Source organism: Pseudorca crassidens, chromosome 1 (assembly GCF_039906515.1).
Source record: "Pseudorca crassidens isolate mPseCra1 chromosome 1, mPseCra1.hap1, whole genome shotgun sequence".
Lineage (NCBI taxonomy): Eukaryota > Metazoa > Chordata > Mammalia > Artiodactyla > Delphinidae > Pseudorca > Pseudorca crassidens.
The window spans coordinates 31,206,671-31,234,149 of NC_090296.1; the positions used below are offsets into that span (position 1 = coordinate 31,206,671).

General features: G+C 43.8%; 1 protein-coding gene across 35 annotated transcripts in view; it reads right to left on the minus strand.

Annotated features, from left to right (window-relative positions):
* The window catches only part of SIPA1L1 (signal induced proliferation associated 1 like 1), a 500,369-nt gene that overhangs the window by 60,655 nt on the left and 412,235 nt on the right, over nucleotides 1-27,479 (minus strand). For all 35 annotated transcript variants that reach the window (XM_067731629.1, XM_067731561.1, XM_067731587.1 and 32 more), the window contains 3 exons: nucleotides 22,046-22,619; nucleotides 21,176-21,450; nucleotides 11,807-12,076 (listed from right to left, as the gene is read on the minus strand). In XM_067731629.1, coding sequence (XP_067587730.1) covers nucleotides 11,807-12,076; nucleotides 21,176-21,450; nucleotides 22,046-22,619 — 1,119 coding nt within the window. The remainder of the gene's footprint in view (nucleotides 1-11,806; nucleotides 12,077-21,175; nucleotides 21,451-22,045; nucleotides 22,620-27,479) is intronic.

Consider the following 27,479-nt stretch of genomic DNA (forward strand, 5'->3'; position numbering starts at 1 on the left):
ACCTGCCTGGCACTGGCTGGCTGCTTCTGCCAGAGGCTGCGGCTCATCATTTCTGCAAGTTGGGCTCGTTGCTGTCTTGCCACTTTGAAAAAGAATAACCCCCGCATTGGCTCACATGGGAAGCCAGCATGCTAACCTCTTGAATCTCTGACCTCCCCCCTACTCTACCTTAATGGATCACAAATCTTCTCTTCTCTTTTGAGATAAACTCAGATCCTTCTACGTTCTCTCAGCCTTAATGAGCCCGGGCAACTGGATGTTAATGCCCAAATAGGTTTATAGGACTAAGATGAATACATCTTTCACTCGCCGTGAGATCTTTCGATTCTGTGGAATATAAGAAATAATCTTCTTCAAGAATGCTATGGTCACTGTCAGAAAGGAAACGTTCTAAAAATCTTTTAGCCTTAATTTCAGTAGATTCTCTTCCCTCCATTTCTATCGATTTAGCTGAGAAATAACTAAATGTTTTTAAAGTAACCAATCTTAAACGTTCTCTAGGGCTATGACTTCCCTCTGCAGAAATAAAACACCAGGGCTTTTGGACTGTACAAAGAATGCAGCAATTGAAAAAGTCATGATCATTAGCTCGACAGACAATACTCCCATAGTCTGCAGGACTGCACTCAAGTCAGCTTTCCATTTATATGCAGCACATTTCACTGCAATGAAAACAAAGAGTTGAATGGGATGGATTAGGAAGAGATGGTCCAAGATCAATATCAGTTCTTTTTTCCAGAAGCCTCCTCACGTCAGGATAAAAGACAGAAGAGAAGCGCCAAAAAAACCCCCCAGATTTCTGATAGAATAACCCCTGCCCCCCACCATACCCTTCCCATGACTCAACTCACAGAACTAACATTGATAGACTCTTATTAAATTGATCTCTTGAGACTGTGACATCCATTTATGGATAAGGAACTCTCAGCATCTGAGTAATTGATGCTTAATTTTTCTTTCCTGAGTATTTATGTACGGGTTTAATTATGCCTCTGTTTCCTGCTTTTTATTCCAAAGTGACAGCACTGCTTGGATGTGTCCAAGGAGATAAGGCCCTCTGTAAACTCAAGTGCAGACAGCGGAATGACGGCAAGAACAACCGAGAGGATTTCAGATAGCAGCAATGACTGACGAATGAGATATCCGAGTCCTTAATTAAGCACAGCATTTTACCACAACTTAGCAATTAAAACACTATTCACCCAGGGAACAGGATCCAGTCAAAGTCTGTTTTTAGCAATGCCTATCAACCAGGATTCTTCCAGAATTGTTTTAAAAAACTTCTCTAAAATTACTCAAGGTAATGTCATTCGGGTGCTGTATCCAGACTAGAGTTTGAACAAGTTGTATTCAAATTCAATCACCCCACCCCCCTGTTGTTTCATCTCTTCCTAACTTTGTGAACCAGAGCCATTCCTGGCTTTCTGACCATACGATCCCTATCAGCTATTCCGACTGGACCATGGAAGTCCTATTCCAACTGGACCATGGAAGTCCTGTTCCGACTGGACCATGGAAGTCCTGTTCCGACTGGACCATGGAAGTCCTATTCTGATGAACCTCTTGTGACAAGATCAATTTACAACAAAGAATAACTCTTGCATAGTTAGGGAAATACAGCAACTCATCACACCGAGATAACCGATCATCATCTCCCAGCTGCTGGCAAGCTGTTGGAGCGTCACAGCCTGGCACCCATCACGGGTGCCTCTTGAGAAGAGTCAATTTTATATCTAAAGGTGACTCTACAGGACAGAACATAAAAATGGACTGCAGACAGGACCAGATACATCATTTGAGGGACTCAGTGCAACATGAAACTCTGGGTCTCCTTGTTCAAACGTATTACAAATTTCAAGCAGAACACTGAACCCTGCTGAGCGTGTGGCCCTGTTCAGCTACACCCCTGAAGCTGGCCCTGATTGCAGCACACGTGGCTGGGCCCCCTTAGCACACAAACACGCATGCGTTCATCTGGCAAGTATTTCTTGAGCACCATCTATAGATGGTGGTAGGCTTCATCCCTGCAGCATGGTGGCTAAGGTAGGGGCTCCGCAGTCTGGTGGCCTTGGTGCTAATTTCAGCTCCACCACTAACCAGCCAGGACTCTGCACAAACGATTTCATCTCTCAATCCCCGGGCATCCTTATCTGTAAAAGGGGGAAAGAGCCACCAACTTACTGGGCCTGTTGGGTGGATTAACTGAGAAAAACTCACATAAGGGACTCTGAACAGAGCCTGGTGTATGTGCCATTGAGCTGCCATCGTCATTTGTCATTTTCTAAATATAATGGGAAACTAGAAGAGTCAAACAAAAAGCCAGAGATTGGGAGACTCTAGGCTATTTAATCAGGCTGGATTCCGATTCTCCCCAGGAGTGGGGACTGGTGGGGAGACAGCAGTGAACTTGCTAGCAGGGCCGCAGTGTAGGAGTCAAACACCTCCCCTGCCATCCCTCCTTGTGTACTGGTGCTTGCTCCTTAAAAGGAGCCTGCAGATCCTAAAGAGGTGGGTCCAGAGAAAATGGTCCAGGGCCATCTTCGTGTGGCCTGAAGCAGTGTCCAGCAAGCCCTCTGGTGGTACAAGTCACCAGCCGAGAGCCCAGTGGCCAGAGACACACATACACACTCGGGTGAAGAGATCAATTCAACTCTGCTGACCACGCCCAAGGACACTCTGCCAATCTCATTATTTCACAACAATCGTTCCTGCAGGTAAAAAGGAGACTAAACCCACTTTTCCCGGCAAGCACTTCAATGATAGGTGGATCCCAGACTGCCACTCTGTCACCATACTGAGAGAGTTCCATGGGTGGAAGTAGACCTTGGTCAGACCAGTCACTGTCCCGGGCTCTGAACAAGAGGCTTATGGGGAGACTTCACACTGCTGACTGTGGGGGTGGGTCTAGGCAGCTCATCTGTCTCATTCTCACACGTTTACACATGTGTTGTGCAATCAACAAATCTTAAAGAAAAATGTCAGTGGTTTCAAATATAAGGCAGCGGGATATCCCTTTCTACCCCTGAGAATTATTTAAATTCCTAATGATAAACGTGTCCGTATGGCTGACGTGCCCTCGTCAGGCAAAGGGCCTAAGACTCCTGTTGCCTCCTCCATGAGGGGAGGGCTACAGCACGACCCATAGTAGATCTGGCTTCTGGGAAGGTCTTCCCCGTGTCAGGTGTCTGGGAGTGGACAAGGGGGTGCTTTTGGAGGAAGCCCCAGGGCCACTGTGGGCCTTTAGACCCTTCCCATAAGGTGGGACCAGGCCAGGCCTCCCTGGGTGGTCCTAATGCAGCACTCCCTTAAAAAAAGGGCTAAGAGGGCAAGACCCTGCGGCTGGATGCACGTAGGAGAACAGTTCCTTACTGACATGCAGAACGATGTGCCCAGCTGCCACCTCATTCTCTTCCCATAACACCACCGCTTTCTACAAGATCACCTCTCAGTCTATTCTAATTCAATGGATGGTTTTTGCAGTATTTCCTACACCTGCTCACCATGACTGTTCCCAGCACAGCAGCCCTCCTGAACTCAGCCTCTCCGTCTCACCGAGGGTAACCAGGATGCTGGCGCTGAAGACAGCACAACTTGCTCCTGGGAAACACACTGACTCACCACATGCGTGACCTGCACTAGGCTGCAAACTGACTCATCAGTCCAGTCTGGCCAGCTCTACCCATAGCCCTAAGTACCCAACTGCAACTAGCTCTCTTTGACTTCCACGTAGCTGTGTGTAGAAGAGCATCTACAAAACGACACCAAAGACAAACAGGGACTAAGCCTCACTGTGTGCCAGGCCTGTCCTAAGAGCTCGGGTTGAACACAGAGTAACTATATTACCTTAGTTAATCATCATGCTGACTCTGAGAGGTGGGGCTAGTGGCCCGTTTGGTTCCTGGCGATGATGAAGTGTAGACGGGATCAGGAACTTCCCACCATCACATCACTCCCAAGGGGTGGGGCCGGGATGCAAGTCAAGGCCCCTGGACGGCCGAGCCTGCACTCCTGGCACATTTGGGAGTTTCTGGGCGGGTTACAGTAAAACACTGGTGGCTCTGCAAGGAGGAGCCCCCTGGAACACTTCCCTGGGTGGAGTGCAAAGCAGCTACTTTCAAGGCCCAAGGAACGATGAAGCAATTCAAGAGCCTAAGCTGGGGACCACATGGGAGCACCCTGGTCTCATGCCCTGGCTCACTCTAGGGTTTATAAAAGAAAGGAAACTGGGAGGTGTGCCAGGCTCAGGCCGCTGTGCCCATTTCCTGAATGCCTGAAAAGGAAACACCTTTGTTCTCTAATCTAAAAGTGTGAACTTGCAAATTATCTAAACTCTGACCCCAATGTAGATGCCAGAGTACACTCACTCCTTTGAAGAGTTGGGGAAAAAGAAGCTTAAGAGCTCGGTGAGTTTAAGTTAAGTACAGCCCTCTGCTTTTCTACCTTAACTTGGCTGACAAATAAAATGCCGTAATTCAGTCCCAACCTAACGGAAACCAAAGAGAGGAAATTCAATCAAGAAAAACTCACTTTTCACTTTGAATTTTAGACAGCTTTACCCACAATATACTTTTAAAATAGGAGTATTCTAAACTTAGTCAACAAAAAGCAAAGAATTCTATGTAAATCTAAGCTTCAATTCTATAGCTTTATCGGATTATAGCGTGTTTCACTTTTATGTGTCATTTAATTTTATAAAAATAAACTGATTTACCTGACTGTCCATTGATGGATGAATGGATAACAAAATGTGGTACATACATACAATGGAATACTATTCAGTCTTAAAAAAAGGGAAAGGGGGCTTCCCTGTTAGTGCAGTGGTTGAGAGTCCGCCTGCTGATGCAGGGGACACGGGTTTGTGGCCCGGTCTGGGAAGATCCCACATGCCGCGGAGCAACTAGGCCCGTGAGCCATGGCCGCTGAGCCTGCGCGTCCGGAGCCTGTGCTCTGCAACGGGAGAGGCCAAAACAGTGAGAGGCCCGTGTACCGCAAAAAAAAAAAAAAAAAAAAAAAAAAAAAAGGTAAAGGTTATGGACTTAATGACTCCCCCCACTCCCAAATTCATACCTTGAAGTCCTAACCCCCAACGTAATGACATTAGGAGGTGGGGTCTTTGGGAAGTAATTAGGTTAAGATAAGGTCATAAGGGTGGAGCCCCCATGATGGGATTAGCACCCTTATAAGAGGAGGAAGAAACCAGAGCTCTCTGCCTTGTGAGCACACAGCAAGAAGGCCCTTTCTACAAGTCAGGAAGAGGGTCCTCACCAAGAACCAAACGTCCTGGAACCTTGATCTTGGAATTCCCAGACTCCAGAACTGTAAGAAGTAAACGTCCATTGTTTAAGTCACTGAATCTATGGTATTTTGTTATAGCAGCTTGAGCTAATAAGCAAGAAGGAAAACTGGACATATGCTACAACATGAATGAACCTTGAATACATTACACTGACAAGAAATAAACTAGTCACAAAAGGACAAATATTGTATGATTCCACTTACATAAAGTTTCTACTTATGTGAGGTACCAAGAATAGTCAAATTCACAGAGACAGAAAGTAGCATGGTAACAGCCAGGAGCTGGGGAGAGGGGGAGTTATTGTTTAATGGACACAGAGTTTCAGTTCTGGAAATGGACGTTGGCGGTGGTTGCACAAGGATGGAAACATACATAATGCCACAGAACTGTGGTCCTAATGGTAAGTTTTATGTTATGTATATTATACAACAGTAAAAAAAAGTTAAAAAAAAGAAAAAAAAAACACCAACTGATTTATTTTCTCCCAAATTGATTTACTTCTGTTCCTACTTCTTTAAGTTTTTTTGCTTACTGGTTTAACTAATGAAGTTTTTAAAAAATTCACTGCAAACCTATTAAAATGCCAGAATCAGTGGTTGGTCCTTGGGATACAATGATAAATAAGACAGGCTACCTTAAGTTGGAAAAATGGACCAATAAGATTAAAATGAGGTATAATAAATTCTGTGAAGGAAGCAGACAGGCAGCAATGTGAAAATTCCCAGGATGGGCAGATGAAGGCAGAGATGGGAGGAGACGTGTCGGAGAAGGTGAGCCTTGGGCTTGGTGTTACAATACCAGCAGTTGTTAAGCTGCTGAAGGATGGGGTAGAAGGCAGGTCAAGCCAAGCTGCAGGTATAAAGGTTATCAAGAGAACACCTGGCAGCAGAGAGTCACAAGCCTAGAGCCTGGGAAAGACAAAGCCACGTCAGTAAATCCACAGCGGGAGGTGGACTTGATACTGAAAGCTGTGCGGAAGGCTAAGGTGAAAGGCAGGGCCTGAGGAGCAATTCCCTTTGTATTAGGCCATCCCTGCAGTATGCAGTGCGGACAGGGAGAAAGTGGGAGGCTGTTCTGCCCAGAAAAATCTTAGTGTGAAACGAGAGCCCCTAAGGCAATGACAAGGAGGATGCTTACAGGAGGGACTCAACCGAAGGGCAGAACTTGATAACTAAATGGGTATGGAGACGGGGATGAGGGTGCAGGAGGCTAATTATGAATTCTAGTTCTGCTCTGGCGACTTGGGCAGAATGCAAAGCCCTTCAGCAAGATGGGCAACACGTGAGAAGGAAGAGGTGGAGGGCGGGCAGGAGTATGGCTGAAGTCAGTTTGGGCTCGTGAGTCTGGGACACTGGTGTGACATTCAAGTGCAGATATTCAGTAGGGAGACGGGCATATGAATATGAAAAGTAAAGAAGAGGTCAAGACCAAACGTGTACTATCCAGGAACTGCCCACATACAGATGATGGCTGAGGTTACTAAAACAAATAAACTATTCAGAGATATTGCACAGTAGGGGATTAAAAGAAAAATGAGGAAGGAGTCATGGGGGACACAGCATTTGAGGGGGATAAGACAAATGCAAAGAGCTGACCAAAAAAAAAAAAAAAAATCAGGAGGAAAGTTCTGGAAGACAAGGAAGAGGAGTTTGAAGGAGGAGGGAGTGGCAAATGGTATCGGATACGCCGAAGCCCACAGCATCCAGTGGCTCTGGGAATACAGCAGTCAATGGGGATGCAGCCTGAGCACCCCCAATGAAACTCAAGAATTCCAAGAGTCAAGGTCCTCATGTCAACTCAAACAACTATGATCCAGGAGGGCCGTATTTGAAAGAACAAGTCATGAAACTTCTAGCCACAGCTAATATTCCAATCAAAGGAAGAGTAAAGAATGAATGCGTGCTGGCTTTGTCTGAAAACAGAAAGTGACAGCGAGAGGATCATTAACACAGAACCTGTTCGAAATAAACCTAGAAAACATTTCCTTGAAAATAAAGATTGAGGGACTTCCCTGGAAGTTCAGTGGTTAAAAGATCCTGCATGCAACACGGCACGCCCCACCCCCCCCCCCCCCCCAGAAAAAGAGGAGAACTCTTTTCATTTGTTTCAACAGTATCCTCCAGCACAATCTTCATGCTCTGTATGGCGCAGCTGTGTCTGCAGAGGAGGGTGGAGTTAGGGAGGCTGCACGTGTAGCCAGCTGTAACTCCATAAAGGAACCAACACTCCATCCAGCTGCTGAGCGCCAAATACAGTAGGGAAAGGGGAATAGTATAGTATCCAGGTAAAATGCAGAAGTATCAATGGTTCAGTAAGATCCGACATTAAATATTTATATAAAGCCTGGAAATACTTCATCTACAAAAAAGAGAAAGGAAAATTCTTTTGTGTGCCAACGTGCCTGTTGTTTATGCAAAGCCTCTGAAATAGTTAAGCTTTTCTGAACATGTTAACCCAGATCAGGGTTTTATTACTGATCCCACATTATATTTAAACACAGTAATGTGTTAAGTTCAATGTACTATAGCCAGCTACTTATTTATTTATTCATGTGTAGGGTCTTCGTTGCTGTGCACAGGCTTTCTCTAGTTGTGGCAAGTGGGGGCTATTCTTTGTTGCGACGTGCAGACTTCTCATTGCAGTGGCTTTTTTTGTTGCGGAGCATGGGCTATGGTATGCGGGCTCAGTAGTTCAGTAGTTGTGGCTCGCGGGCTCTAGAGCGCAGGCTCAGTAGCTGTGGCACATGGGCTTGGTTGCTCCACGGCATGTGGGATCTTCCTGGACCAGGGCTCAAACCCGTGTTCCCTGCATTGTCAGGCAGATTCTTAACCACTGCGCCACCAGGGAAGCCCTAGCCAGCTATTTTTATTTCAGTCCTACCCTTACACTCTAGATAAATTTGAGGCCGGAAGACCAACTGCATCATATTACCTATTTTTGTTAAATATTAATTCTGTCAATAAGAACTACTCCCACAAATACCATAAAATTCTGTACTTGAAAGGCCACCTAGAGAGCATAAATCTCCTGTATTTAAACCCAATCAAATCAGACTTTTTTCTACTTAGATGGCAAATGCGTCATCTGTTCTTACTGCATCAGTTTCTCTTAACAATGTATAGAGAGCACAAGTCAGTGAAATAATTCTTGTTAGAAACTCCAAATACTCATACCTTTTAGTATGTCAAAAATCCTGACCTTGGTACTAAAGGAAAAAGGATAATCTGTTCCACAAGTATTTTTTAAAAAAATTCTTTCGAATGGCCTTTAACTCTGGGATCTTGCACACAATTTAAGAAAAACTATGCTTCTAGTTTCTAGAAGATTAAGCAGTAGATTAAGTTTCTACAAGCAGTATATTCAGTTTTCATCTAAAATGAACCGTGCTGGGTCCAACCGTGGTGAATGAAGTAGGCAGATTTGTGTAGCACGTGCAGAGTGGCTTGAGGCGGCTGCTAACTTAAGCTTAAATACAGCTGCTTTCTCTACAGTCAAACACAACTTGCCTAACCTGGAGGAGAAAGATAAACGGAACAAACCAACTGTGTAAAGGCAATACAGCTGACCCTTGAACAACACGGGTTTGAACTGCGTGGGTTCACTTCTACGGGGATTTTTTCAATACATACACTACTATGTTTACGATCTGCAATTGGTTGAATCCGAGGACGTGAGGGTCAACTACGGGACTTGAGCAGGTGCAGATTTTGGTATCCATGGAGCGCTCTGGAACCAATCTTTGCGGATACCGAGGGACTATCCTTGTCTGAGTATCAGGCTCATGCCACTATTGGTAAGGCAAGATTCAGGGAATGGCAGACGTGGGCATTCGTTTTGACTATTTGTGATTCATCTGAACGGTCCATATCACACTCTCTAGATGGCCCAGGTACAGATGCAAATGGCACCCAGGGCAGGGCTGGTATGAAGGGGAGAGTCAGATGGAGGAGGTGCGCCCAGCCAGGGGCCTCACTTCCACATCACAGTAAGGTGGTTTGTTCTCAGTAAGACTATGAAGGGAATGCTTAAATTTTTTAGTTATATTTTACTACGTTTCGTGGAGGAAATTATATTCCCAGGTACACTGTATGAATCTCAGGAATCTGGACGTATTCCTGATGAAGGTCACGAGTCTATTCTATACTCAAATATTCTGCAAACAGTAGCAATACAAAGTTTCTCAAACAGTACCTTCTTTTTATGACTCAAAGTTGAAACTTAACTAATACTGCTTTACTAAAAGTTAAGAATGATGGGATAGGACAGCGAACTCTTAAATTTTCATGAAAGAATAGCCGTCTAATTACCACACCTTTCAAAATGAAGAGGAGACAAATAACCTGAAAATGTAAAGCTCAGATTTTACAAGCCCTCCGTCATAAGATCTTAAATCCTAGTCCAATGTCCTCAAGGATATCTGAAACTAAGAAGCCTCAGAGGGAAAGTGAGTAGAGGTTAAAAAACCATTGGCAGCCTCACTTCTGTCACTTGCATCTTATAGCTTGGAGAGCCCCAGGGCTATTATTATTAGTCTTATAGGGAGAGCACGCGGATTCCCTTTCCTCTGGGTGGAGTTATGATGAAAGGCAGACACAAGTACCCACAAAAAGAACCTCCAGAACTCAAAGATCTCCAACTGGAAAAAATGGAGTTGATGCCTTCTTTAGCACTAAAAGTTGCTTGCATGCTAAGAGGATAATTAGCTACAAAAAATATTTGCACTTTCAGAGGTCAGTATGTTCAGCAATAAGCTTTAGTTTCTGTTGCAGAAATTAAATTCAACGTGGAAGCAAAATATATTCTGCTATTTTATTATAGGGACTATTGTATAAAGAAAATAACACAAATCCAATTTCACTCATAAAAGCCTGATGACTGTCCTGGAGAGAAAGAAAATACCATTGAGAGGAACAAAAGGTCCTTCTCTAAACAATGGTTTCCTAGGTTCATCCTTCCAAATGTGGGCCAAATCATGAATTCCAGTTAACACACACCTCAGAGGGAGCCAAGTTTGGAATGTGCAGAACAAAGAATTTATTCAGCGACCACTTGGATGTTTTTCCTTCTCGAAAATAATGAAAGCAAGAGGAGTCCAGATGGGAATGCAGCCACTTTGGGAGAGGAATCCTTTGTTGAGATAAATAGCAAGGCTCTGTAAATAAATCCCCAGTATTACATGAGGAATTTTAGAAAGACAGCTAGGCTTTTTTTTGGTTGTCTGTTGTGATTAAACTATTTCTACATGGTATTCCAGTATTTCTGAAATAGTTAAGTGACAACGTTTTATGTCTTTTAAGATAAAACACATCATTGTGTCGTTTTTAAAATCTCCAACTTTCTGCTCTCAACTTGAACCAACGACTCCTGAAGCATAGCTGGGATCTCTTTTCCTTGGCGCCCTGTTCTTGCTGGACCTGGTTCCTGAGGCTCAGATGAGTCAGGCTCACATTTTTGCTCCAGAGACCTTCCTTCTACCCATAGCAGCTCCTGGAACAGAGACTTCTCCCCACCAGCTCTGAGGGTTCCTGATCCTTCTGCAGTGCGGGGGCCACAAAAACACTCAGAGATGTGATCAAGACAAGCACAGTGATGGGGAAAGGACGGTGCATGGACAGAAAGAAGTTGGCTTCTTCTAGGAGGGCACTACCAGGTTACGGAGTTAAACCGTCTCCTTCATTAGCCTAGGTAATTTGGGGTAACTGAATTTATAGTGCAATGATTTAAAATTATGTAGTCCATTTGTATTCACATTTTAAGAGTACTTTATCGAGTTCAATTTTTGGCCAAGGTTCTTAGTTCACAGTGCTGCATTTTACAGTGAATTCGAGACAAAAGTGCTAGGGCATGCTGGTTAAGGAAGAGTTCACCAGTTATCACCTGTGAGGGAATCCACTGTGACTTTCAACTTAACAGCAAACCTCATTTTGTTACTTTCTGGGATCCCTCAATCCCTCTCCTTTTGCTTACTTTACTCAGGACTGAGTGTTTTAACATATCCACTATTTTCTTTTACATTCAGAGCAGTGGAAAAATATGTTTGTGCTATACTAGTGGATTTCCCTTCTCACAATTCTTTATTAACAAAGTGACACAAACACAGACACTCAACCAAAAGCCTGCATTCTCTTGCCACTGTTGTATCACTCATCTCCAAAAGACACAGACTGTCAAAGATGATGATATGGTCAATGTCACCTCAAAGAGTCTGCCAAGTTCTAGCTCGTATGGCTACTGAGCGTGCAGTGATGATTTCTGTTGATATCACATGAAAATGAAAGAGCAAAGCCCAAATACCATTGTACAGAGCTGCATGCTTTGCTGGAATACATCTTCACTTATCCTGATGGCTTTGGAATGCTGCCATGCTTTGAAAACCACTAGTGCATGCATCTCAGTTTTAAGTTTTGATTTCTAGTAAAATATGGGAAGACCTAAAGCTAGTGCTTATGGGCCTGGTGCTATTTAAATTTGGGGCAGAGATTCAGAGAAAAGCTTGGGAGGCACACTCACCGCCTCTCCAGTGGGCGCCCGTCACTGGAGATGCTTCGGGGAATGTTGGCGGCTCGTTCTGGAGGAGGCATCTTCCCGTCTCCTTTCCCGGCATTCAGCCTCGAGGTCATGGGACTCTGCACCTGGGATGGAACTTGAGGTGAATGAGGCCCCTTGTTGGCATTCCTCTGCCACTTGTTATTATTTCGAAAGGGAAACTTGAATTCGTAGGAAACCCCTTCGTTCATTTTGTACTCCATCACTGGCATGCGGTAGGTCTCAGAGCAACTCCTAAGGGGAGGGCACAGAGAGAAGAAAAATCAATATTGATTTTTCTTGTTGGTGGAACCACACTGATTCTCATTAACAGTTAAAATGGATCAAACACTTCATTCTCAAGTTTCAAACCATCTTTCAATCATTAGGCCTGAATTATTTTCCTTTCAAAAACCAGAATCCCAGGAAGTATTATACTAGTATTTTCTTTTGATCAATCCTAAATGCTGAGTCTGAGATATGGAGTCTTGAAAATTCAGTGAGACCTATGGTCACCCTGGTGGGGATGGGGGTGGAGTAGGGGGCAGAGTCAGCACTGAGACCTGGGGAGGGAAGGTGCCCAGACAGCATGGTGGGAACAGACCCCTAAGATGGGGCCTCGGAGGAAAGAGTCAGCTTTATATCCTTAATCGTAAGGGAAGCTTTAGATCCTTCCCTTACGATTAAGGATCTAAAAGGGTATATAGTTTTGAATTCGTTGGGATCCCGATAGTCAAAAATAAGTGGGGAGAATTCTTGAAATCCAAACTGAGAGCCAAATTTAGCTCAGGAGAAGGGGAAAAAAAGCCTGTTATTGAAATCAGCAATTATCAAATCACCAGGGAACAAAGCACAATCTGAAATCAGGCCTTTTTTTTCCCCTTGAAAGCCACAAATCTCCCATAGCAGAGCTGTCCCCAGGCAGCAGTCTGAGTGAAATTAATGGCAGGCACAAATGTCTTCCATCACTTTACCCTCTTTTTGTGCCATCATTCCATCCCCCAAAACTTAGGAAACGAGGAACCCACTTTCCATGACCTTTACCCAAACAATCAAGGAAGGTTCGACCAATTATTGACTTGATTGATAGAAAAATTACTGAAAAAACCTACCCCCACGAAAACATTAACTCAAATTGTGCATTTGAATTTCATCACTAAGAAAAAATGACTTTCTTTCTTAAAGACATTTCAAAGATTGAGAAGCAGGTGGGAAGATCTGGAAAGAAAAGATTAAGAGTAATTACGAAATAGTCCTTTAAGAGGTACTTTAGAGATAGCATAAGGGGAGTCCAGATCAGTGCTGCCCAACAGAAATACAATATAAGCCACACACAGGAGCCGTGTATGTAAGTTTTAAATGTCTAGCAGCCATACGACAAAAATAAAACGAAACAGGTGAAACTAATAATACATTTTATTTAACTCAATATATCCAAAATGCCATCATTTCAACATGTAATCAATAAATCAGTATTACAAAATTTACGAGACATTTTACATTCTTGTACATTTGGAGTGTATCTTATACTTAGAGCACGTCTCACTTGGGACCAGCCACGTTACAATGGCTCTGTAGTCACAGGTGACTCATGGCTCCTGTACTGGACAGTGTAGGTCCAAAGGGCATCCAGCCGAAGGCCTGGTCTTGATTTGGGGAAGGTGCTTATGTTGGTGGGAGAATGAACACAATGGAACGGGCCCCCCGCTGTGACCTTGTCCATGTATCTCAGGGTATGACTCATGACGTTTTAAATGTACCCCACCATGCGTCCTCTCCCACGTCTCCATGACAGCCACAGGTTTTGAAAAGTGCTGCTTTTGGAGCATGTGCATTTGCTGGGGTCCTTGCCCTCCTCGGTCTTAGCCCAAGTCTCCAATGGGCACCTTTGCTTGGAGTTTCCTTAACCTCTCCCTCCGACTCCTCAAAAGCCTAGGTCAACCTTAATCTGACCCTATGCCCAAGATGCTGCTATGCCTCTTTTAATGGTTTGATGACAATGGCTTTCAAAGGTTTTGGACCACAATCCTGGTGACAAGTACATTTTACACTGTGATACAGCACAACCACAAATACACACACACATACACCCTTCCTCTGTCAGCTTCCATTCTGCTATATTCTGGGTTAATCCATTTCATTAAAAAAATACATTGGGTACAACCTCCTAAACTCATTTCATGATCTACTTAAGAATAACGATCTACAGTTCGCAAAACACCGTATGGCCTACTTGACATTAGTTTCAGCAGTTTTGACTTCTTATATAATAAATGCTTTTCTCTGAAATGAAGGATTATCACCTTAGGCCTTGATATAATTTCTAGCTTTGAATCAATATTTCTGACAAAAATATGCCATTACCATACTTTTTTGGTTGTTAACACAGGTGTTACTGCAGTATATCTGAAGTCTTTCATTTCTGATCATGCAGTATCTAGAGCTCTGGATCTGGAAATACAAGAATGTTGCAAGAATGCAAAATGCAAGAATGTTGTAGCTTGCCAAAGAAATATTAATAAAAATTTATAATAATGCATGGAAAAATTTCTTTCTACCTCAAAATCAGCACTAGCTTTGCTTCTCCTCAGCACTGGTCTGTTTAACTTGTAAATTCAGTGGATCATATCATCCATGTCCCTTTCTTTTTTGTTTTTTTTGCGGTACGCGGGCCTCTCACTGTTGTGGCCTCTCCCGTTGCGAAGCACAGGCTCTGGACGCGCAGGCTCAGCGGCCATGGCTCACGGGCCCAGCCGCTCCGCGGCATGTGGGATCTTCCCGGACCGGGGCACGAACCCGTGTCCCCTGCGTCGGCAGGCGGACTCTCAACCACTGCGCCACCAGGGAAGCCCCATGTCCCTTTCTGTTGGCTGCCAGGAACCAACCACATGTACAGAACACGTACAGACCTTTATCATGTATTCCAGGGCATTAACTTTTCAAAAATTTCTCCCTTGGCCACGTTTTCCATCTACCTCCCCCCATTCCCCATTTCCCCACCACACATACACAGAGATTCCCTCACTGAATTTTAATTCTGTACCTCCATAGGCTGATTCAGGCCCATATTGCATCAGGGTAGAGAATAAGTAAATAATTAAAATAGAAACAATCATAATTTAATATCAAATAGACAATATCAGCTTTGGGGCCTTAGTTTCTTTGTAAAATGAAAGACTTGTAATTGATAATTACTAAACTTTCTTCTGGTTCAAGCACTCTTTGAAAGAGTCTTTCAAGCTGCAGAATGTTTAATACTAAAACTGGTTAAAAGATCCCATTAGCCAAAGATTTTGTCTCCTCTCTATATTTCATCCCCACCACCCTTAGCATACTATTAGAGACCTTCTGCATATTCCATAATCACAGAATGAAGTACGATAAGGCCAAAGCAGGGAGAGAAGATTCATTTACAGAGAACGAAAAGCAAAGATTCCATAGCGCTGAACCTTTGCCACCCCGCCGCTTCTGACTGCCTTCTACGGGGTGGTGGGGGGGCGGGACACCACTAGCTTCTGCTCCCTTACTTACCCCTATGAGAATGAGGCATGGAACCCAGAAGTGGGCAGTACACTGAAGGACAAAGATAAAAGCTGGCTGTTAATGACATGCATGAAAGTTCATAAAAGGATTTATATTGTATTACTCCAAGTAAAATCTGGTGTTGAACAATAAAAACTCGGGCACCTAGAGCTCACGACGGGCCAGCACTAATCCGGCTGCCCTACACCAACTCTCTGAAGTACGAGTATCATTATCCCCGTTTATCAGACGGGGAAATAGAGGCCTAGAGAGATTAATTTGCAAAGACTACACAGTCAAGAAGAAGTGGCAGAGCCAGGATTTGAACCCACAGAATAAGTCTACTTGTAGATTAGTCTTATTTTAGTCACTAACTAAAGGACATTTCTACTCCAGGTTCCCAAACTTCATCTTATACTGACTATTGCATTTCATTCGGGCATGGGCTATGACAAAATGTCAACAATTCTTAAAGAGCTATGGTCAAAAGGAATTACAATTTCGGTGCTAAAAGTGACACATGGTGACAAGCTGAAACCATAAGTTAATTGAAAAGTCACTCCATCTTCTTTCCCTTTTTCAGTCTTTTCATTCTAACTTTTTCCTCTAATTTCTTATTACCCACTACTCTCTCCTTTATTCCTAAGACACTAAGAAATACAGATAGAAAAATCAGCCGAGCGGTATATTGACCAGAACATCACAACACCTGGACTCCTGAATCAGAAAAGTTGGATGTCTGGGGACAGCTGTGTCCCTAATCATTCATGTGACTTTGGCTTGGGAAAAAAAAAGTAACCTCTTTGAACCAAAGTTCCTTATCTAAAAAATATGAGAGACTTGAACCAAATGATTTCTCACAGCCCTTCTAGCTCTAAAGCAGGACGCTTTTGCAGTTTGAAATAATGGTTTTTTAGAATGAAGAAAAATCTCTGCAACCCATTCTTACTTAAAAGGTGATCTGGTCCTTTTAGGTAATGTGTTTTTAGCGCTTCCTCTTGAATGGCCCTTGACTGCTTTCTTTAGGGAACTACATTCAATATAAGGGAAAAGAATATGAAAAAGAATATATACACATATATGTAAATACATAACCGGATCACTGTGCTGTACACCTGAAATTAACACAACAATGTAAATCAACTATACTCCAATTAAAGAAACAAACCCATAGGCTGGTGGCCCTCAACAGAATGATGGCCTACCACTCCCACGCGATACCATTCAGAGATCACAGCTGAATCTGCTATCTGGGTACTTGTAATTTTGCCTAGAGAAGGACTGCTCAAGAGTCAGAGGTCACAGACACCAAGACATACAGCTGGTCATACACTCTGATTGGCGATGGAGGGGGTGGGGGTCCCTCCTGCAGTGCAACATCTTATTCTCTGGGGGGAGCCTTCTGATGACGTCTGCAGCCAAATCCCAAACCTGTTTCTGCCAAGACTGCTTCCATCATGCTGTCATCCTAGTTGGCCCTATTCACTCTCTGGGCAGCTACTAAACCTCTCTAACCCTCATTCTCCTCATTGTTTCAATGGAAAGGAGGCTGCCATGAAGATTGTTTTTAAAGCCCAGTACACAGTAGGGTCTCAGGAATTTTGCTTTTCTTTCCCGGTCCTCTCTTCTCTTTAAAACAGTTGCCTCTGGAAACAATTCATAGAGGGTCTGCTTATGTCCTGCAAATAGGGAAAAGAGCTTGATTTAACAGGTGTTACTAAAGCCCCATTTGTTGCTGTTAAACTGGCTTTTTCACTTACAAGCAGCTCATGCAGCTCAATATCAAAAAAACAAACAACCCAACCCCAAAATGGGCAGAAGACCTAAACAGACATTTCTCCAAAGAAGATATACAGATGCCCAACGAGGCACATGAAAGAATGCTCAACATCACTAATCATTAGAGAAATGCAAATCAAAACTACAGTGAGGTATCACCTCACACCTGTCAGAATGGCCATCATCAAAAAATCTACAAACAATAAATGCTGGAGAGGGTGTGGAGAAAAGGGAACCCTCTTGCACTGTTGGTGGGAATGTAAATGGATATAGCCACTAAGGAGAACAGTATGGAGGTTCCTTAAAAACCTAAAAATAGAACTACCATACGACCCAGAAATCCCACTACTGGGCACATACCCTGAGAAAACCATAATTCAAGGAGTCATGTACCACAATGTTCATTGCAGCTCTATTTACAATAGCCAGGACATGGAAGCAACCTAAGTGTCCATCGACAGATGAATGGATAAAGAAGATATGGCACATATATACAATGGAATATTACTCAGCCATAAAAAGAAACGAAATTGAGTTATTCGTAGTGAGGTGGATGGACCCAGAGTCTGTCATAAAGAGTGAAGTAAGTCAGAAAGAGAAAAACAAAAAACTGTACGCTAACACTTATATATGGAATCTTAAAAAAAAAAAATGGCTATGAAGAACCTAGGGGCAGGACAGGAATAAAGACACAGACGTACAGAATGGACTTGAGGACACGGGGCGGGGGAAGGGTAAGCTGGGACGAAGTGAGAGAGTGGCATGGACATATATACACCACCAAATGTAAAACAGACAGCTAGTGGGAAGCAGCCGCATAGCACAGGGAGATCAGCTCGGTGCTTTGTGACCACCTAGAGGGGTGGGATAGGGAGGGTGGGAGGGAGGGGGATGCAAGAGGGAAGAGATATGGGGACATATATATATGTATAACTGATTCACTTTGTTATAAAGCAGAAACTAACACACCATTGTAAAGCAATTATAGTCCAATAAAGATGTTAAGAAAACAAAACAAAAACAAAACAAAAACCACCTGCCTTTTCAAAACTAGTGACTCTTGCATATGAACATACGTGGGTGTTCGTGATTACATATGATCCCCATGCCGGTGTCTGTGTCCTGGGACCCTCGGATCCCGGTGACCCTGAGAAGCACGCTGCTGGGGACGGAGGGCAGCGTATTTCCAGGAGGCCTGCTCTTCCTGGCGGCAGCACCAGCTGACAGACAGGAGAGTGACTAGTCAAAGAGCAGAGTAATTAGCTGCAAGGACAACAGCCGTGGGAGTGTGAAGTGCGGAGGAGAGGAAAAAAGTGACAGAAGAGCATTGTCTTATTTTGTTGAAAGTTGTACCAAGGTGTTAATGCTTCAACTATTCCTTTCAAGATTTTTCTGAAGGAGGGAAGGGGAGAGCAGGCTTCTAGTCCTCCAGAGGTATCAAGGGCATCATTTCAGACCCATCTAGAAGGTATGATGGTGGCTTTTCGGGTGGAAACTCTAGGGCAAGGGGCCGAGTGTGTCTCCGAGGCCTGAGGGGCTGTGCGGTGCGCTGCTCCTTCAGCCCAGCCCCCCATCCCGCGCTCTAATGGGGGCAGGTTCCTAACCCTCTTCTGTCCCGTCACTGCCAGCTCCCTGGCTATGAGAGGATGACAATGATGCCCCAGAATTGGTGCTGGGAGATGAAGACAAATACAGCAAATACTACAAATCAAGGTTCTTTTCCCCAACAGAAAGGCAGTTTACCATCATACCTCTGCTTATGCTGGTACATAGGAAAGGATTTGGGTCCCGAGCATACAAAGTTAAGAGTTTGGATTCTGTTTTTGTTGGTTTTTTTTTTTGCGGTACGCGGGCCTCTCACTGTTGTGGCCTCTCCTGTTGCGGAGCACAGGCTCCGGACACGCAGGCTCAGCGGCCATGGCTCACGGGCCCAGCCGCTCCGTGGCATGTGGGATCCTCCCGGACCAGGGCACGAACCCGCGTCCCCTGCATCGGCAGGCGGACTCTCAACCACTGTGCCACCAGGGAAGCCCCAAGAGTTTGGATTCTGAAGTTAGACCTGAATTTGCCAGATGAGGCTGGGGAGTTACTAACCTGAGTGTTGGTTTCCTTTAATTAGGAGTAATATTAATACTACTACTTCATAGGGTCGTTATAAGGATTAGATGTGCTAATCCATATAAAAGTGCTTTTCCTAGGGTCTGGCGCATTAAAGTAATACTCAGCAAATATTAGTTGTTTTTACCAACACACCACAGAAGACGTGTCTAGCCTAGCATTTTGCTGGAGACAAATCACTTCTGTCACGGACCTGTCATCTATCCAGGGCCAGGCCTTTGCACCCATCTTTCTAGTCACCACTGTTCACAATTCAATGTCAGTAATGTTGCCCATTCCATCCTATCTCCTCACACACTCACACACACCTATTTCCCTCTCCCCCATACGAACTGAAGAGCTTAGAAACACGGGGAAAGACCCCTGAGCAGACAAGATGGTGTCGCAAGATCTACAGGCTTCCTCTCGAGTAGATTAGTCCTTAGACCAGTGTCTCTAACTCTGTACTGTCTAAGGTTGACAAGTTACACAGCTTGGTATCTTCTCCAGTTTATAGATGCCTGTTTAGACATATAAGCTACAAAGCAGACAATTTGTAGGAAAGACCTCGGGATGGAAAACAGACGAGAGGAAGAGGAGGAGAATCACAGAGCACTTGGAGAGCGTTGTAAGGACCCAGCTGCCTTTCTGATCACCCTCGAGTCATTCTTGAATTGTGGTTCAGCAAAATACTTAACATTAATACGATGTGGTTGAGGAAACGAAGGCAGCACTTTCAGAATATACCCTCCCTGCCCTCAAGACGGCTAAAACAAAAAGTTCTGGATATAAATTCTGGTTTCCAGGGAAATCCAGTCATCCGAATGGGAGCATTTCTTAAAACTATCAGACAAAGGGATTTTCACCACATTCTGACATCAGCACATAATCTCTGGGCCGTCTAGGAGGTAAGCAGTATTGAATACCATCCCAAGCACAGTCTGGTCTATAACACTTGGTTTCAGGAACTGAAGTACATTGATACTGTCATTGCGCTTACTTTTTAAAGGGCACAAATAACCCCTCATAACTGTTTACATATTCTGCCATCTGATGTTCATGAATCTATGAGAGCTCAGGTGTAGGACTGGTCATGTTTTGGGGGAAAAAATAGCATAAAGAATATTGTCTTGGCTTTAGAAAGCCTAAGAATTAATTGCCGAAGCTTAACAGAAACTCTTAGAAAATAATGGGTTCAAAGCAAATTAACAGCTTGAAAAAAAAAAACCCAGCAAAAACAGCATGTGCATGCCCAAAGGGGAAAAGAAACAGTTGATTAAATTTGTTCCATCAGGAAACCTCCCCAGAGACAGAGAAATTAAATTTTCAACAGTGCTGCTGGCTTGGCAGGAGCTGGGAGGGGCGGGGAGCTCCTGGGCTTCCCTTTGGGAAAGTCGGGGAACCAAACTGCCCAAGCATCACAAGCAGGACCAGCTCATTTGAAGCCAATTTCTGACACATGCAGATGCAGTTAAGGAAAAGCTTGGTAAGTCACATTCAGCCCTCCAGGCTGAGAGAGTAGGGGTCAAAAACAGCACTTTGAGTTTTGGACAGCAATTGGCTACAAATGGGAGATTTGGGGGAATAAGAGTGTCATGGAACATAAAAGAAAAAAGTCTAACAGTTTGTCACGCTGAGTCTCTTTTTAACATTAAGTGTTCACTGTTTCTCAGCTACTGGTGCAAGATGTTTAAAATGGATGTTACCAGACATCTCTATCTGTAATGGTGACTTTATATACTCAGAGATGTAAATCCTGTGAATGGTCCAAGTTAGTGATTCTTTCCAGTTGCTGCTGCCACATGCTGAAAGGGAGCTCTGTCCTGAGTCAGACTTTCCATGGAGGGAACTTTCAGCATCGCATTGTAACCTAGCGCTCTTCATAACCTCCTACACTCTGACCCAGTTGGGGATGTTCTCCACGGTACACAAATGGCCCTGGACTCTCAGACCTACCTCCGTGGGGTGCAGTCATCATGTGGGGGGATAATGACAACTTTCACCGTGACAGATGTTCTCAGGAGATCGATCATCTGCTCGTGGCTCAGAGTGGCCACCGCCACCTTGCAGATCTCCACCAGCCGGCTGCCCTGCCTCAGCCCTGCCTGCCAGGCATAGCCGTAGGGCTCCACATCTGCCACGATGCCCTCGTAGTTGACGTGGAAGCCGAGCTGTCCCAGCCCATTCCTTCGCAGAGTCATCTCCACCGATTCACAGCCTTTTGACACGAACTAGACAAAGAAACAAAAGATACACAGGTTAATGAATGCAGCAGGGTCTTCAGTGGTACGCATGGCAAGCAGGGTTATTTCTGAATACCCTAATGCCGGCTGAAGAGCAGCCTGGTTATTCTGCCTTCACTAATCTCCATTCATTAGGCCGAAAAGAACACACTTGTCTCAACGGCTTCTCAGAGACCTACAGGGAGCTGGCAGCAAAGAAAAACGGTATTCTGCTACTCATTTTGCCCTTAAGACAGACATTCAAAGCAGCAGATACCCGATCCAACAATTCTTTTCACCAACTAAAGCAGATTGGTTGGGCTACATCATCAGTCACAAGGCAATGGGATCAGGTCACACGCAAATGAGTTTCCAACAAAAAATGCACAGTCAGTGTGTCTTCCCCCCTTTGTTCTACTACTTTTCCTTCTGAAAAAAATGATGGGAAGCAAGTGTGACATAAACTCTGTGTTCCTTCGCATTGTTAAGGGAGTTTTCAGAGGAGCTAATAAAACAGAACAAGCTTCTGTAACTTAGCTCTAGCCTGTACTGAAAGCTTTATGAAAGGGACATGCATGTAGGTAAGTGGAAGGAAAACACTGACCTGAAGCCTTTTGACAATCTCTTTGATGTCCTCATTGTTAATGAAACTCTCCACTGACACACATTCACCTCGCTCGTAGAAGATTTTGAGGCTGGTGTCGGTTGAGGTCCACCCTATCACATCTCTGCAGGAACAGTTGAAAACCACGCTCTTTGTTTCCTGTTCGATGAGGACGATGAACTCATTGGAGACCCCGAGGAGGCAGTCTATCTCCATAGCCTTGTTGTAGTCTTTGGCCCGGACAGCCCACACGATGGCCCCCATGCTACTGAGCTCAGCTCCTGGGTACGGCTTAGACTTTTCTTTCTTCTTGGAGGCCAGAGAGATGAACGGAAACTTGCCGGACGGGTCAATAGGGGTGTTGGTGACGTTCTTCTCTGCCAGGTCTTTCAGGTATTCTTGACGTGTCCGGGTTGCCATGGCCCGGAACTTCTCTGACTTATGAGCAGCGTTTTCTGCATTAATCACTTTGGCCAAAAGGAAGTCCCTGAACACATTTGACTTAGGGAAAGTGACCCCTTTGGGGATGGGAGGTCCAAAGGAAGGCACATCTCTGGACCTGGTGACGGCCACACTAAGAGACAAAGCAAAGATCAATGAGAAAGAGGCTTGTCAATACTTCTCAGACTCACAGCATGAGAATAAAATACACTTTCTCAAAGACAAAGACGCCCTTCAGAAGGAAAATAACTGTCATCGTCCCACAAGAAGCAACACACACTTCTGCTTCACATGTGCGTACTTTGCATTCACTCATATTTAGGATTTATAGAACAAAATTTTTTCTAGGTCAAAATACCCAAAAAGCTTAAACTAAAAATTTAAATCAACCATAACTCCATGAAAAAAAAGATTTATTGTAATATTCTTCATAGTAGATAACATTTTAAATCCCTAGTGATTATTTCCAAAGGGGGGAGGGGGTTGGCTACTATAACCATATAACCTTTCAGAACAAGCACAGATTATGTAAGAACATAAATGTTATCCCCATTTTAGATATGATGCCCACAGCAGTCAGCTTATGATGAAAATATCCACAGATGCATGACATAAGAGAAATGGATTAAATTTAAAAGAAATTAAACAAATATTATTTGTTGTCCTGTGTGTCAGGCCTTAAGCAACCAGATCAAAGAGCATAATTTTAAAACAAAAATTGAAATCTGAGTAACAGAAAGAGATTATGATTTTTTTTGGTAAGAGCAACAGTGCTTTAAAATCATATTTTTAAACTTTGGTCCCAATTCTCTACTTTTGGTATGGGAGTCTGACTATTTGTGAGACTATGCTCCTTTTCCCATTCCTTTAAGCAAGACTGATTTAAGAAAGCCTGTTCCACATGGACACATATACACTACCAAACGTAAAACAGATAGCCAGTGGGAAGCAGCCGCATAGCACAGGGAGATCGGCTCGGTGCTTTGTGACCACTTAGCGGGTGGGATAGGGAGGGTGGGAGGGAGGGAGATGCAAGAGGGAAGAGATACGGGGACATATGTATAACTGATCCACTTTGTTATAAAGCAGAAACTAACACACCATTGTAAAGCAATTATACTCCAATAAAGATGTTTAAAAAAAAAAAAAAAAAACAGAAAGCCTGTTCCAGTCATTTCCTCTGCATCTACACTGCTAAAATTGGGACTAAGAAAAGGATCATACAAGCATCTGTAAGAACCTATTATTTTTAATCTCAAAAGGAAAAAGACTAAGTTTTTCCTAAAACAATAATAACAACAACCACAGAAATTAAATGGAGATAGGTTGTATGTTTTATATCATATTTCAAGATCTCCTTCCAGGACCTCAGCAAAGTTTGAGAGGGCTGCAAATGAAGATTCTAACAGATCAAACATCCCCTTTTCAAATTATCTAATTATTTAAAAGTGAGCCAATTATGCAACTGTATTAAGTATTAGCAGAGCAACACAAAATGTGTTTCTCCAGAACTCCCAGAATGGAAAGGACATAATCAGAGAGTGTGCATCTTTCAAATGAAACTGAAGAGCTCTGCTGCACTATTTTTTCTTTATTTCAAGGGTTTGCTTGAAGATACTCAGCTTTGCTTTTCAGAAAATGATTGTTGCTTGTGAAAATAGGATAAATAAATAAAAATCAGCAACCTCAGAAGACAAACTATATATTTTGTTAGAAAATGCCACAAGACGGCCTATTTCTGAAAATGGCTTTTCAGAAATTCATTAAAAAAAAAAAAAAAAGAAGACTACGTAGTTCACTTCACGACAAAGAAAGGTGGGAAGCAACATCCCATTTTCTAACTGGAGATGAGAATTCACAGAAACCTCCACATGCGTGATAGCCTAATTACATCAGTATTAGAAAGGCAATTTTTCTTGTCTAACGTGAACTGTCTGGCTTGAATGCTGACAGCTATATAATTTTAATTTGATTATGTTATTTTTTTTCAAGTCAAGCAGATGACGCTAATATCCAGATTTGCTAGCTTTTCTAAGAGGAATCCCGTAAGGATCCAGAAATATTTAATATCTTTCATTTTTAAATTGGCAATTTCTTCTCTTGCTAATTTCACATCATTATTCTTTCTCAAGAAACAGCTGTGATTTTATTTTAAATAAGGAGAAGAAAATGCTTAGCAGAAGGTGTCGATATGAGGACCATCCATCCACTTGCCCCTTAAATTCACTGGTTATCTATAGACCTATTTATTAACTAATAGGACTTTAGACAAACACATACTGAAAGCCCACCAATAATTAGAAGCCTCTAGAATGAACTATGAGGGCAAAGACTGAACCCTTAACATATAATTATCAGTGATTCATCATGGTAGGGAGGTAAATGATAAAGACACTATAATCAGTTTTGCATCATTAGAAATAGAATCCTCACAGAAGAAGATGAGGAAGATGATACCCTAGAATGTCCTTTTCAAATCAAGGGTTTTGTTTTGGGCAAATTTAACTTCCAAGGTTTTCTACAAGGTTAAAAGCTCATTAATTTAGATGCCACCAATTCTGAACTCTTAATAAGGCCTGTTTTAAATTGAGAGAATATTTTTGCCTTCCTAAGAAGCCTTTCTAGAATTTCAGTGTGCTATATATAGATACTTGAGGTGTATTAATTATAAATGGTTTTTGCTTTTTTTTTTTTTTTTGAGGTGCGCGGGCCTCTCACTGTTGTGGTCTCTCCTGTTGCGGAGCACAGGCTCCGGATGCGCAGGCTCAGCAGCCATGGCTCACGGGCCCAGCCGCTCCGTGGCATGTGGGATCCTCCCAGACCAGGGCACGAACCCGTGCCCCCTGCATCGGCAGGCGGACTCTCAACCACTGCGCCACCAGGGAAGCCCGGTTTTTGCTATTTTTAAAAGCAGATTCCAAAGGGCTTCTTGTCTACACTTATGTTCGCCTAGTATGCAATATTGTATCTCCTTAGAAATAACACATTCTTTAAAATTACAGCCATGCCTTATTTGCTCAGCATTGTCAAGGCCTAGTATGTTCTACTCAAGAGGGTTATCTAGATGACAGAACAGACAGAAGATCAGAGCACTGTGGGGTGGGGGACTTAGAGAAGTCAGGGTTCCTCAAACTCTGCCAATACAATCTTGAGTTTCATCTTAACACTCATCTTGATTTTGCATTCCACTGAAGAATATCTGTATTCATTTTAACACAAAAATCTGTTCTGTTCCCCAAATCTCGGAGTACAACTGAGGGAGCAGGAAGGTGTTCTGTTTCACTCTCATTTGACACATCCCTGAACCTCCTTTTGAACAGCTGGTAGACATTCTTCACTGCTCCAGGAAACAGACTCAGAGAAGTAAAATGATTTGCCCAGAGCTTGTTAGAGAAAGCCAGGACTGGAATCTGAGCTTCTGGATGGCCAGCAGTGTGACAAGACCACACATTCCCTGAGTGCGGAATCTTCCACTCTTGAAGTGCTTGCAAAAGGAACCATCCACAAGAGTCACATGGCCAAAGAGACCACCATTATAGGCTGTTTCTAATGAGCCTGGGCGTTTGTTGGCATCAAAGACCTTGGATGAAGTAGCAAGGTGATACATGGGAATGTTCCAGAGACATCTGAACAGAGGTCTCAATGGAAAAGAGTGAGAAGAATAAGACACTTGAACTTCTGAAGCACCATGGAAACAGCAATCAACAATGAAGTCTAAAAGGAAGGGGACTTAGCATCCAAACAGTAGAGGGAAGTTTCCCCTTGAAGCTTAGATCAGACTGCCAGCTTGGGGAGCTTTCCAAGAAAGCAGACCTTGGCAAAGGACAGGAGAGATGAGTGGCAGAACAAATGTGTGCTCACTGTTCCCTCTTGGGGCCTCTCCGCTTCTAACAGTCTTCAATCACCAGCACTCACTGGGCACTGACTATACGCCAGGACCAAGGATGAGACGTCACAGGCGCAGCCCTGCAGAAGCTCAAAGCCTGGTGGGGCTACCGCTCGTGGTGTGAGTGCTCTCCTAGGGAGGTGTAGCGCGCTACTGGAAACACTTCCGAACGGCCGGCACTTTATCCAGTCCTGGGAGGTCAGGGGAGCACTCCCAGAGAAAAGAAGAGCGGGTGTTCATTGGATGAAAGTGGCAGGGGTGCGTGAGAAGAGGCATTCTTGCCCAGAGAGCGGCATGTGCAGAGAGGAGGGGCTGTAAGTAGCTCTATGCTGGGGGGAGGACTGGGAGAGGTGCCAGTGGACGCCGAGGGACAAGGGAGGCCAGACCTGAAGGGCTCCATGAAGGAGGCTACGCTGGGGAGTCTCAAAGTTGCCCCAAATGGGGCTTCCCTGGTGGTGCCGTGGTTGAGAGTCCACCTGCCGATGCAGGGGACACGGGTTCGTGCCCCGGTCCGGGAAGATCCCACATGCCGCGGAACGGCTGGGCCCGTGAGCCATGGCCACTGAGCCTGCGCGTCCGGAGCCTGTGCTCCGCAACGGGAGAGGCCACAACAGTGAGAGGCCCACGTACCGCAAAAAAAAAGTTGCCCTAAATGGTTTTAAGCACAAAGAGTGACATATTCAGAGTTTTGTGTTAGAAAAGTCAGCTACATGGGACAATAGGGATGCTGATTAATGATGGCTTGGAATAGACTTTCTGAAAGAAATTTCCACCTTCGTTATTTTTCTTCCTGGTTGAAGCTTGCATATTTATTTATTTTTATTCAAGAGGAGAAAAGAAGAAAAAGGCATGGTCATTTAATGTGCATACACAACACTCCCTGCCTAGACCAGATACTTTACTTATGGGATTTCAGGTAGATGTCAAGCCACCTTCCATTGAACAGAAAGGGAAATTTAAAATCTGATATGTTTAACTGTCTGGTCTGATTCCAGGTGCTTTTTATACTACCTCACACTAACTCCTTTCAACATTTATTACATCTTAACCACTGAACACAGAAATCTTTCTGAGAGGAGTGACATATATATCTACCTTCCCAAACAT